Below are 13,223 nucleotides of genomic sequence, written 5' to 3'. Positions count from 1 at the left end.
CGCTCATGTTCTGTTATTAATATAATTGCCTCGAGGATATGACAAGCCAGGTAATCACAACTGTCATCCGTCCCCTGCTTTGACATAATGTCTGACGCCTGCTGAAGTGAACCACGCTGCACTCAATCACAAATGTTTTATCAGACATACGAGGAAGTCTCCTGGTCATGGCTGAGGATTAAAGGTTGCAAAATGTGCCCTCAAATCACCGGTCCTTGATTCAATTTCCTTTTCTTGTGTTTTTTGTTTTTTTCACGTGCATATTATTATCACTGTCTCTATCTCTTTGCCTCTGCAGGGCTGTGAAGTTTTCGGCCAAGCTCATGGGCCAGGCCATGGCCAAGAGGGTGAAAGCCACCATACTGTTTGCCACGGAGACGGGCAAATCACAAGATTATGCCAAAACTCTTTGTGAAATCTTCAAGCACGCTTTTGACGCAAAGGTACACTTGCTCCCACCTTGCATCATCTTATCCGAAAGTCGAACGCGAGCCCATGTTTCATTGTGTGGACGTCTAATTGAAAAAGGAGAAATTCAAAGACATTCCTAACCCCCCCCCCCCTTTCCCCCGCTATGTGGATGACGAAGCCAAGCAGATGCCAGCTGAGTACAAGCGACAAGAGGGCAGAAGAAGAAAGTGTGCCTTTTGTCACATTTTCCTCTTCTCTCATGCAGTAAAGTGCCTCGGGTCGGAGAGAAGATTTAACCATCGAAGCGTTGAGCAGTACAGCAGTTTAAGACAAGATCCTGAAGCACCCCTGGCTGTGCAAATCTGTTTAGAAAAAATAGAGAGAAAAAAAATCTAAACATGCTGCTCTCAATCATACACTGTGTGCTCTCCCTCCGGGTCATATCTTATTTTCCCTTCCTGTTTTCCTAGTGTGATCAATCATACAAGAGGAGATTCGTGCATGCAAATGTGCGGATGTGTCACTGAGAATGGGTGTCCATAGTTGGATCACAGGGCAGATGCAAGCGCCAGGGGCAAATCCTTGTTGTCTTGGGGCTAAAGCCTGTTTCCTCTTAATGCCTTTGGTTGTATGTCTCAGTCTGCCACGGGATTCACTTAAATTTCACACACACACAAACACATTCATGTTGAGTGGTGTGCATCATGGATGCTCGCTGTGCAGCAGCAGCATATTATCATCTTGTTAGAGGCGAGGACAGAGTGGTCATTACAACCTCCTCCTCTGCCAACGGCTGTGTGTTCAGCCTTAGTTTTACACGCTCAAGTCATCTGTCGTGTGGAGTGTGTGTCCAGGAAAGCGAGATTAAGACTGCTCTGTGGAGGCAGAGGCTAAGATTCACTCAGCATGATGCTCCTTTCTTTGTGATACGTGCAGGTCATGTCTATGGATGAATATGATGTGGTGGACCTGGAGCATGAGACGCTGGTGTTAGTGGTGACCAGCACATTCGGCAACGGTGATCCACCTGAAAACGGAGAGGTATGTACAGCATGATATATGTCAACAACTGCTAATTAAGCACGACACAGACGCACAGATTACTAACAGCCCTTCTTTGGTTACTGTAGAAATTTGGAGGTGCCTTAATGGAGATGCGGCACCCGACATCCAACACAGAAGATAGAAAGTGAGTTGATTCCCTCTGCAATCCTGTGTTTGTAATTATGCATGTCAGTTTCCATCTTTTTCAAATTATATATCAGTGCGTCTCATCTCTCTGCTTTTACCTTCTGTCCAGGAGCTACAAGGTCCGTTTCAACAGCGTGTCCTCCTACTCTGACACTCGCAAATCCTCCAGTGACGAGCCAGAAGCCAGGATTAACTTTGAGAGTACAGGGCCTCTCGCTAATGTCAGGTAAACAAAACCAAACAGCCATAAAATAAGACACTGTGATTGCAGTTGCTCTACACAATAAGCAATAATGTTTTGATTTGTTGTCTAAATTAGGATTTAAAAATTTGGCATTTTTTATGTGGCTAGGACCTGCTTTACACTGAAATCATAGACATTGTTATAGTCTTTGAAATGCTGCTGAAACAATGTTTATAGGTAAGCTTAAAAGAATACTTAATCCACACAATGACATATCAGTTATTCATGCTGTGAAAAAAAACATCGTCTTGCATGCTTCCAGTGAACATAGAATCCAAAAATGGAAAACATTTTTAATTAAGTGAAGTAAACAGGGACCATTTGGGAAGCACTGAAGTAACGACTGAACACGTGACTCTTGGATTACTCTGCCTGAGTTGTGAGAAAGTGTGTAAATGGATGTTTTGATATAGTTCTGGTGTTTTTTAATGTGGTCTTTGTTTACCTCAATTAATCACCGTGTGCCGTTTTCGGATTCTTCATTCACTGGAGAGTAAATTAAGTCATGTGGGTATTTCTTCAATATCTAAAAAACACTTTTCAATGTATAACTTGCCAATTGTGGTTGTTTTAAATTATAGTATATGAATATTTACATAGCTGACATCTTACTTAACTACAGTATCTCTCCAAATTTAACTTTTGTTTGATATGTTGAATTTTAATCCTCATCCAGAGGGTAATACTCTGTATGACAGTTGACCTTTTTTTAAAAAACTTTTTTGGAATGACAAATCTTATTGCAGTGTAAGGTTTGCTGACCAGTTTGAGAAGAGGAGCCGACAAAAATGTTGCCCGAGGTTTAAAATGAAGTGAGTTGACTGTTCTTGTTCCCATCTAAACAAAAACCAAACAGCACAAGTATCCGTGAATACGCCGGCTGTTGTTCTTTCGTCGAGGGAAGAAAGGGGAAACGTCTAACGCGGGCTCAGTGTTGGTGCTTTGAGAATATCTTCTATTCCAGATTTTTCCTCTCACTCTGTAAATCACTTTTGTCTTTCTGCATTTCTCCTCTGACCTCTTGGAAGAGTTCCTCTCTAAATCCACTGTTTGTTTCCCATTGCATCCTTTGTCCTTATATTCCTGGCTAGATGTTTGTGAAACAACTCCCAATCTCATATTCATACCACAGAGAATAGCAAACTATTTTGGAGTATGGTTTGGCATCTTTTGGTTGTCAAAAATATCTCCTTTTAAATGAGAATATCTGAGGGCCTGAGGAGTGAGTTCTTCTCAGCTACATCACTCATGTGGCCATCTACCTCTTCCTAAAGTCTGGCATGCGATCTAAAATCCACAGTGTCCCATGTGGAAGAAGCAGAAAAAACAATAAACCAGGTGGAAGAAGGGGATATTTCTACAACCCAAACTGTAATCCACCTGTTGCAACAGCAAACCAAACTGGAGGATTGAGTGGAATATTTAGAAAATGAGTCACGCCAGTTGAATGTGAGAATTTACAAGGTGAAAGAAGGCATCGAAGGAGTGGACATGACTGCTTTCTGATTTCTGACTTGGCATCCCATCTGACGGGCTAAATATTGTGCAAGCTCATCGATCGCTGGCCCAGACTGAGAGAGCTTCCCCCCCTTGTTTTATTGTTGTGTGGTTTCTACAGTGGGACATGAAGGCCGATTTTTTTTCAACAACCCAGTGTCCACACTCCGCAATGTCCAAAAAATGCAGAGAGCCACAGGTTGGACAGCTGGACAAAACAAGGATCAAGATCCTACCACCAGCACCACCGGAATAACACCTAATAGACCTTGATTTAGGTCAAATGAATTTTTGGACACCTCATACCACATTAGATGAGGATGATGTCCACTTAGATGTGGATTTTAACTCAGGGCTTTTCTTAAAACAAATACCTTGGTGACGTTATCTTCAACTAAGAAGTGAAGTTACTGCTTTTAGGAATCAGGCAAACAAACCACCCAGCGCCGCCTCCTGGGATAAATGTTAAATAGCCAAAGATATGTCTTAATTAAAAACAAAAAATATCTACAAGTAAAATATCATCCAATTGTCCAGCTCTGAAAAGGGCTTTGGCCATAGATCTAAAAAGTAATATAACAAATGAGGAATGGAACGACGTCTGGAGAAGAGCTCAGTCAGTCTCCAAAATTGCCTCACAAAACTAACTAAAAGTAAAATTGCCTCACTAAAACTAACGCAGGTATCACTGGACTCCCGGCGAGATGTGGAGGGTCGGGATAAGGACTGACAGCACTTGTTGGAAATGCTCGTCTAGCAGAGGGTCATATTTACATATAATATGGGAAATGTTACTGTCCAAAGGTTTTGGACTGGAGTTATTATGCGCATATATTGACCTGCTATAGTAAAATGGCAAGTTTGCGATCTATAAAACTACCCCCCCTCTTTATTTATTTATTTGTTTACAGTCTTAATTTCAATTATTATTTATCTATTTGTTTGTTCTTTATTTGTTTTGCGGGTGTTGATGTTGTATTCTTCCTTTTCTTGTTTTTTCTGTTTTTTGTTTCTTGCCAGTTCTCTTGCAGGCTTTTTAAAAGAGCTTGATGGGTTGCATGAGGTATTGTTGTACTGTCAGATTTTCATTTGTACATTCAGAAATAAAACCTAAAAAGAAGATTATCTATATATACAATATCTTCTGTTGATGCTTTGCTTTTTTAACACTACCTGCCTCTCTATCTGTCTTTTTCCTCACATGTGTGTGTTTGTGTCTCTGTTAAAGGTTCTCAGTGTTTGGCCTTGGCTCCAGGGCCTACCCACACTTCTGCGCCTTTGCCCACGCTGTGGACACGCTGTTTGAAGAGCTGGGAGGGGAGCGCATCCTACGCATGGGGGAAGGAGATGAGCTGTGTGGCCAGGAGGAGTCATTCAGAACCTGGGCCAAGAAGGTTTTCAAGGTCTGTTTCTAGTGCCGAGGCCCTTTGAGTCCCCTTTAGTTAACTTTGTCAATCAAAATAGTGTGTTTTGCTTGGAATGGGTACACCACGCACACAGTTTAAATTAATGATTGGCATATGAATTATTTGTTAAGGCATGGTTTTGATACTAATATGGTCCCCTGTTCTCTGTGAAACCACAACAGGATAAATCAAATCAGGAAGCCCTTTCACCTCTTCAAAACCAGAGAAAATACACAGATCATTTACTGAGGTAAAAGTAGCAATGCCTCAATGTAGATAACAAGTACAAGTAAAGGTCCTGCATTCAAAATATTTCTTAAGAAAAAGTACAAATGTACTAGCATCAACATTTACATAAAATACCAAGAGTAAAAGCATTAATTATAGAAAAAAAGTCACTTTAGAATATTTTTTATTATATTGTTGGATTATAATCATTGATAAATAATGTTGCTGCTAATGAATTTATTGGAGTAAATAGCACAATAATTCTCTCAGAAAAGGAATAGAGGCATAAAGTAACATAATATGGAAAAACTCAGGTTAAGTATAAGCTTGTCAAAATTTCTATAAAAGGAACAGTGTGTAAGATTTAGGGGGATTTAGTGATATCTAGTGGTAAAAAATTCAGATTGCAACCAGCTGAAACTTCTACAAAACAAACGGACCCATTGATTAAAACCGGTAAAAACACTGAATAAAGCATTTTCATGTTACAAATCAGTGTTTCATTGATACTGTTCAGCATGTTGGAAACAGGCCACTAACCCGGCCTTTGCTAAAGTGCACTCACTATTATTCTCGCACAACTTAAGAACTAGATTGTCGGGAGGTTTTTAGCTGGAGGTGAATTATCAGCATAGGTCTCCTCCTCTTCAAAACAAACAACTCTGGTGATTTAATCCGGCAAAAACACTGAATAAAGCTGTTTCACCTAAAAAATTCAGTGTTTTTCTGACACTCGGGCTGATAACTGCAATGGCCAACATGTTAACGCAAATGTCCCTATCTAGAGTCCGTGTTTGGTTTGTTTGTTCTAGCCTACTGTAGAAACATGGCGGTGCAACATGTGATCTCCGTGGATGAGTACCACCCCCCACACAGATATAAATGTCATATTCAAACATAATTACAACACAACGATTCCTGTTTTCAGTTGATTATAGACTAAAGAAAAGATACTTATTATATTTCATTTCTGCTAATATATCCACTTAAATCCTACACACTGGACATTTAAGTACAGTACTTCAGTAAATGTACTTAGTAACTTTCCACCACTGTAAACAATCCTACATATAGAGGGTGTTTGGCCGTACGTGACCTTGAGATGATGGAGGCAGCTCTGCTCCGAGTGCAAGAAGTCATTTCTCAGATCTTTTGTTATTCCAGTGTAAGTGTGGAGATTCGCTCTGAATAATGGTCATGTTCTCTCCCTGTGGTTGTTTTGTTGCATGTCAAGGCTGCCTGTGACGTGTTCTGTGTTGGCGATGATGTGAACATCGAGAAGGCCAACGACTCCCTGATCAGCAATGACCGCAGCTGGAAGAAGAGCAAGTTCCGCCTGACGTACACAGCCGAGGCCCCGGCCCTCACAGACGGTAAACGATAATAATGCTGCCGAGAGATGAACCGTCAGTGGTGTTTTGATGTGGGGGGTGGTGAATATGTGCTAATATGCACTGCAGCACGAAGTGACCATAATATCAGTGGAGGGGTAGTAAGGTTAATGATCAAGAGCAGTGACTCATTCATTATGTCACCTGGAGCTGACATTTGGTCATTTTCGAGGATGGGGAACTGAACTGCTGAACTGTATTGCATCATATAGAGAGGTCTTTCAGTTATTAGGAATATACAGAGTGACATATACATAGAGTGGGCAATATAATAGACGTTGTTGTTGCACACTTCACAAGAGCCACCTCAAATATCAGTTTGCACGGAATAAAATGATTCAGCTCCCATTCATAGTTCACATTTTGAATTATGAACTGAGTTTAAAGTCCCCAAAAATGAATGACATGAAGTTTGCATCTTCCGTTTTGTATTTGATAAGATAAAATCTTGTGATCAAGACTTGTTGGAAGCTAAAGCTGGTATTGTTTCATATTTGTTGTCGATGTGGCTGATGTTCAAACTCAATTTTTCAGTGCTATGGGGCACAATTTGCATATAAACATGAGATTTTTTTCCATTTGAATATGCACTGATTGTCCTTCAAATATTCATATGAACTGATTTCAGCAGTACTTGTAGCTGCGTTGTCTGAAGTACCATTGGCAGTAGCCATGCAGTATAGTCCTGCATATTCTTGAGTGCCATAAAATAACAGTTCTTAATCATCTTGAGAGTGAACAACGCTCAAGTTTAAGTTTTAAGTTTCAAACTGATGCTTTCAGTTCATCATTCACCATCAATAAGAGTACAGTCAATTTAGGGCTGCCCCTTGAAATTCAGAGATTTGAAACATCATTTGGAGACCTTTAGCAGACTGAGACTGAATGCTGCTGTCACACTGAACGTCCTGTGGGACCAGTTCAAAACAAACAACAAACAAACTTTGTAAACAAAATAATATTTGAATTGAACAGCCAAATCCTATTTGACTGACATAATTCTGAGCCGGGTGCAGCCCTTCATTCAGTGAACATGCTCTTAAAGCGTGTTCATGCACAAAAAAAAAGACAGATATGTGAGACATATTAAAGAAATCAGATAAGCATATTTTCAAAAATGTTGAACTGTTCCTTTAATAAAAGCAAGTTATATCTATAGATGAAATGATTATGTCAGATTGATCCCTAAATAATGTAAATGTATGTTATTTTGTTCCTGTCTGCCAACAGCATTGTACAGTATTCACAAGAAGAGGGTTTATGGAGCAAAGATGCTAGAATCTCAAAACTTGCAAAGTCCCAAATCCAAGTAAGTACTTACCAACTATGAAACAGGGAAATATTAAGTCACATAAGTGTCTGCTTTAATAAACCTGTCAAATTATGTTTAATTTATCTGATGCACTTTTTAGGTGTTTACTTGGGTGTGTGAGCTAAATGGAACAGACTGAAAATGGTGCAACATTGTTCCCTAAATCTCTGATCTCTTTTACAGTCGCTCCACCATATTTGTGCGGCTCCACACAAACAACCACGACAGGCTGAGCTACCATCCCGGTGACCATCTGGGCATCTTCCCTGGCAACCATGAGGACCTGGTGACAGCTCTCATCGATAAACTGGAGGATGCTCCACCTGTCAATCAAATTGTGAAAGTGGAGTTTCTGGAGGAGAGGAACACTGCCCTAGGTGGGTGATGCTATTAGCAACGTCACGCTACTTTACGAATGTGGTAGGCGTTTGAATCTGGGCAGGATGTCAAAATGAAAACATGAATAAGAAAACAGTCTCTCTTGCCTCAGCAGACAACATGAGGTCACACTTCAGCGAGGTATCCGTGCCCAGAAATGTTTCAGTGAAGCTGCGTACTGGCAAACAGTTGTGGTGACACTGGCTGACGTATGATTTTCACTATTACTGTGAAGCAACATAAGAGTCAAAAATCAGAATTCATCCTGTAAAGCATCTAAAATTGCTTTACCAATGGGTGAATTTTGAGAACACAGTATAACATTATGCTCAACCTCATATAAGGATATTAAATTACACATGAACAAATCATTCAGTATTTACAAACTGTTTATACACACATACAAATGTACACAAGCTGCTTTAAAGATGTTTAAAAAAAAGGTCCAAAACCATGAAGACATGTAACTGTATGTATATATATATATGTGTGTGTGTGTTATATATATGTGTGTGTGTATATATATGTATATATATGTATATATATATGCATGTATATATGTATATATATATATATATATATTAAAGTATATATATTAGAAATTTTGCATGTTAACGCCAGAGGAGAAGTTATCACTCAGTGGAAACACAGTCATCTTGCAATTGTGTTTTATGGACATTTCAAAAATATCGCTTCAGTTTTGTGCAAATCTGTAATGGAAACTCGCCTATTGTTTGCTTGCTTATAGATTTGACTGACTTATTATTTTCAATTTTTAGGATGTATAAAGCTACATCAACTTTAGCAGAACAGCTGAATAAAACTGTTTATGCTAAGTATCATATTTTGATGTTGCTAGGACACCCAGGAGTAAATAACCACACCACTGGTGCAAATAGCCTTGTTGGCTACAGACACCCAGTTGCTGGTACCATCTGACTAATTATCTATTGGTTTATCACCAGCCGCGCTCTTTCACATGATCCACTGTTAGTATAGAAAATGAATTAATGCAGCTTTACCTCTCTTGTTGTCTGCAGGTGTAATTAGTAACTGGACAAATGAGACTCGTATCCCTCCCTGCACCATCTACCAGGCCTTCCAGTACTTCCTGGACATCACCACCCCACCGAGCCCGGTGCTACTGCAGCAGTTTGCTGCTCTGGCAACCAATGACAAGCAGAAAAAGAAACTAGAGATCCTCAGTAAGGTAAATTCACTTAGTGTTGGGTGTTACCAGTAACACTGACCTTTAGAATGATTGAGTTGCTGCTGCACTGAGTGCTCAGCTCAGTGCTCGGCAGACACATAAGGGATTTGCAATGGACTGTATGTGCGTAGGCCTTCCAAAAATACACTCTTTGTTTTTGTTTTTTCTTTTTTAGAGCCAGATCTGTACACTTTTTATTAGAACTCTTTTTGATGTACGGGTTCTTAAAAAAGTCTCCTTGTCAACAATAACCAACACAACCATCATGTTTGCCATCAAAATATAGGAGATATGTCTGAAAGCCGATTTGATGCACTTTGCACTGACGGAAATATGTACAGCAGGGGTGAGCTGGCGCCAAATTAAAGCTGTTGATCGTTCTAACCCGGAGCCATTCCCCCTTGCAGTGCCTCCCACAATTCACTCTCCATTTTTGTCAATGTGTGGAAAAGGCTGGCTGAGGCCAAGCAGTGACTCATACGCTTATACATCGAATCATTGTCACCACTGCAAGAGGAAAAGATGGAAGGCTTCTGAATTCAGAAAAAGAAACAGTACAGTAGATTCAGCACTGCAGATCATCCTTATTTTTAAATGCCCTAAATATCAAGCTCACATCAGGACCAAAGCAGGGTTTCTGGAATCATCTTTCCTCTTTTAACAAGTATTAGAGACAAGTCAGGCTGTCGTGTTTGTTTTATTGTTGTCTGTTTTGCATGAAAGATGGAATTGATCAGACAAAATTTGATTGCAAGTTCATTAATTTCAATATCATTGTTCATTTCTGCAAAACACTGATACACATTTGCACATTATCATGTACGGGTATGTTGGAACATTTCAATGATGCTTTCAAGTGGTTATGTTTAGGCATAAAAATCACTTTGTTACTGTTAGGAAAAGATTTTGTTTTGGCTTCAAATACCTCGTTATATTGGAACAATCAGCGCTGGAAATACCATGAAATGTCTTGCTAAAAATAATTGGCTTTTTCGACACAATCACTACTGGAAGTATCACCAGTGTCTTACTTAAAAGCACCCTGTTTTGATGTCACAGCAAGAGCTGGAAATGCCATCAGTATTTCGCTTAAACACTTGGTGGTATCGCAACTGGAAATGCCATTGAAGTCTTGATAAAAGACAGCTGGTTTTGGTGGCACAAGCCTGGTTGGACGTGCAGCCAATGTCTCACTTAAACACAGCCAATTTTGGTGGCACAGTCACTGCTCAAAATGCTGCTGATTTGCCAAAAAAACACCCCGTTTTGGTGGCAAAATCGCAGCTGGAAATGCTGCATATGTCTTGCTAATAAACACGGTTTTAATGGCACAACCACTGCTGGAAATTCTGCCAATGTTTTGCTTAAAAAAACAGTTTTTGTACACAATCACTGCTGGAAATGCTAAAGATGGCAAACTAAAATCTATGGTTTGGTGGCACTGTTGCCGCTAGAAATACAGCCAATGTCTTGTTAAAAAAACATTTTGGTTGCACAATCGCTGCTCGAAATGCCACTAATATGTCACTAACAAACACTCCATTGTAGTGGCACAAACATGGCTGGAAATGCTGCAGATGCTCTATAAAACAATGGTTTCTGAATAACAACCAGTTTGTTTATAGGTCTAGAACAGAAGTCTGCTACTTGGTGTCACACTATCCCTCATCCCCTCAACGTCCCGATGACAAAGTCGCCTCATATACATGTCACTTTAGAAACACTGATAAGATACATACGAACAATGAAAAAATGTAATGTATCCATGATCTGCAGGATTGCACAGTGCCAACATTTTCCAACTGCTCAAATAAATGAACTATATCAGTCTCAAAGTCCCACAATCCCATCTGCATATTAAGGTTGAAAAACCCAAGCCCAAAAGTACTTTTGCTGCTAGAATTTTGCTAATTGTACATACAGGGCTTCATACGGTGCTTCAGGCTCAGAATGGAACCACACAAGGCTTCGTAATGGGCACTGTGTCGCTCATTAGCAGCTCGAGAACAAAGGAGATGTTGGGAACATATCAAAGGTTTTTAGCCGAGTGGCAGCGCTCTAAATTCATCACATCTAAATGTCAGTGATGACACACAAAAACAGTTGGGCAGTGAATGGTGAATGGCACTGCTTGTGGCTGCCTCCTGCTCTCGAGTCTGAAATGTTTACAGATCTAAAAGAGGAAACCATCCTCTATGTTCTTTCTGTTATCGTGGCAGTTACTTTGGTTTCTCTCTAATCCCTCTTTAGGCATCACTTTGGACCCACGAGAAGTGTGTGTCTGTGTATTTCTCTGCAGAGACTCTGCTCTCTGCCTGTATTTTCTTGTTTTATTTTTATATTTCTTTATGTGGGATGTTCCTGGGCACAGCGTGCAGGTGAGGTCGGGACTTTATAAAAAGGAAGCGACCAGATGCTGGATAGTAAGCAGCAAGCATTCAAGAGGAAGCTAAGAAAACCCCAGAGCAGGATTCTGGTGGATCATTAAAGAGTCTTAAAAGCCACTGAATTCATTAATCTAAAAATAAGGCCTTAGTTGGTATTAAAATAACGTAAACCTTTAAGACATGAGCAATTGGCTTGATGTTTTTTAAAAATGTAGGTAAAGAGCAAGCAAAAAAATGTATAAATAAAAGAAATTACCTGAAAAGTAAGGAAAAAAACATATGTAAACTAATTTTAAATATATAATTGTGATAATAATAAATATTATGTATTGGACGTTTTTCCCAAGCTTATTTGAAAAATAATTTTTGTAATCTACAAATTTCTTGCAATTTGCAGAACAGCTCTTGTCAAGTTGTTTATTGACTTTTTGCCCATGTTTTTAAATTAGCTCAGATTTCAAAGTTTTAAATAATTCTGAAGGTGTCTGAAGCCAGCACAAGTCGTCCAGGCTAAAGAGTTAAATTAATCTTTCAAAAGTCAAAAAATGCTCAGACATGGAAAATACAATTTTATGCGTCCTTTGTCTGACATTACATTATAAAATCTTAAAATAATTGGCAACCTCTTTTTTTGTGAAATATTTTACCAAAATCATCTTAAAATGGTCATGATGGGAATCCAGGCAGTGGAATCTCACATGAAGAGAGAAAAACGTAAAGTCTCAGAGAGAACTGGCCAACAAATGCCAAATATTCCACACCTTGCTTGGTAAACCAAATAGAATATTGTAATATAAGATGTTCATTATCTTCCATGTATTGCACTTTAAAAAAAAATTTTCAACACTTGAAATAGGTAATTTTAACTTTTTCACTAGTTAAAAATGTCATGTACTATGCTGTAATGAACAGTTGGACAAAGTTGTCCTTCAGTTTTGGTTACAGTAAAAATGGAATTAAATTTCATTTTAAGTGGTAATAAAAAAGTCTTCAAAAGACTTGAATCTAACCTTCCTTAAACTCTAGTAGCCTTGGCACACACAGTGCCAAAAAAATGCAAACAGCAACAAAGCTGGGGTTGGCTTTCACTTTCGCTATCAATCCTGTCCACAACAGCCAACATTTCCTGCATAGTAAACCTTTAAACCTTTAATATTTGGGCAAACTGGCTTGATTTCTTTCAAAACATTGGAAAAAGGCTAAAAACAACTTTTAGCAAAAAATGACCCAGTAATTGGCAAGAAACTTAGTAAAAAGTACATAAAATTACCTGAGAATTGGCAAATTAATAAAAACAATTAAATAAAACAAGCAATAACCACTAAATGGGAAAGTAAGACAAAAAAAAAATCAAGGGAATGGTCTGAAAAATTTTTTTGAAAAATTATTTTCTAAATCCACTAATTTCTTGCAATTTGTGGGACATTTCATGGCAAGTTACTCTTTCCCCATGTTTTTGAAAGAAATCAAATCAATCAAATTTGCTTTACGGTTCAAAGGTTTAAATATTTGTAGAAGGTGTCTGAATGCACCACAACAAAAGTGATATAAATCCAGGATTCAGAGGG

At 39.0% G+C, this 13,223-nt stretch overlaps 1 protein-coding gene across 2 annotated transcripts in view; it reads left to right on the top strand.

The window, feature by feature from the left end:
* Positions 1-13,223, top strand: part of nos1 (nitric oxide synthase 1 (neuronal)) — a 56,564-nt gene that overhangs the window by 35,475 nt on the left and 7,866 nt on the right. The window contains exons 14-23 of one of the 2 annotated variants that reach the window (XM_042487595.1): positions 299-443; positions 1,348-1,452; positions 1,542-1,600; positions 1,712-1,828; positions 2,593-2,658; positions 4,572-4,746; positions 6,212-6,350; positions 7,599-7,677; positions 7,864-8,057; positions 9,099-9,268. In XM_042487595.1, the coding sequence (XP_042343529.1) occupies positions 299-443; positions 1,348-1,452; positions 1,542-1,600; positions 1,712-1,828; positions 2,593-2,658; positions 4,572-4,746; positions 6,212-6,350; positions 7,599-7,677; positions 7,864-8,057; positions 9,099-9,268 (1,249 nt within the window). The remainder of the gene's footprint in view (positions 1-298; positions 444-1,347; positions 1,453-1,541; positions 1,601-1,711; positions 1,829-2,592; positions 2,659-4,571; positions 4,747-6,211; positions 6,351-7,598; positions 7,678-7,863; positions 8,058-9,098; positions 9,269-13,223) is intronic. The other variant, XM_042487596.1, reaches the window with a different exon arrangement.

The sequence above is a fragment of the Plectropomus leopardus genome, chromosome 6, assembly GCF_008729295.1.
Source record: "Plectropomus leopardus isolate mb chromosome 6, YSFRI_Pleo_2.0, whole genome shotgun sequence".
NCBI classification, from domain to species: domain Eukaryota; kingdom Metazoa; phylum Chordata; class Actinopteri; order Perciformes; family Serranidae; genus Plectropomus; species Plectropomus leopardus.
Note: the sequence above shows the minus strand (reverse complement) of the source record. Positions and strands in the feature narration are given on the sequence as shown.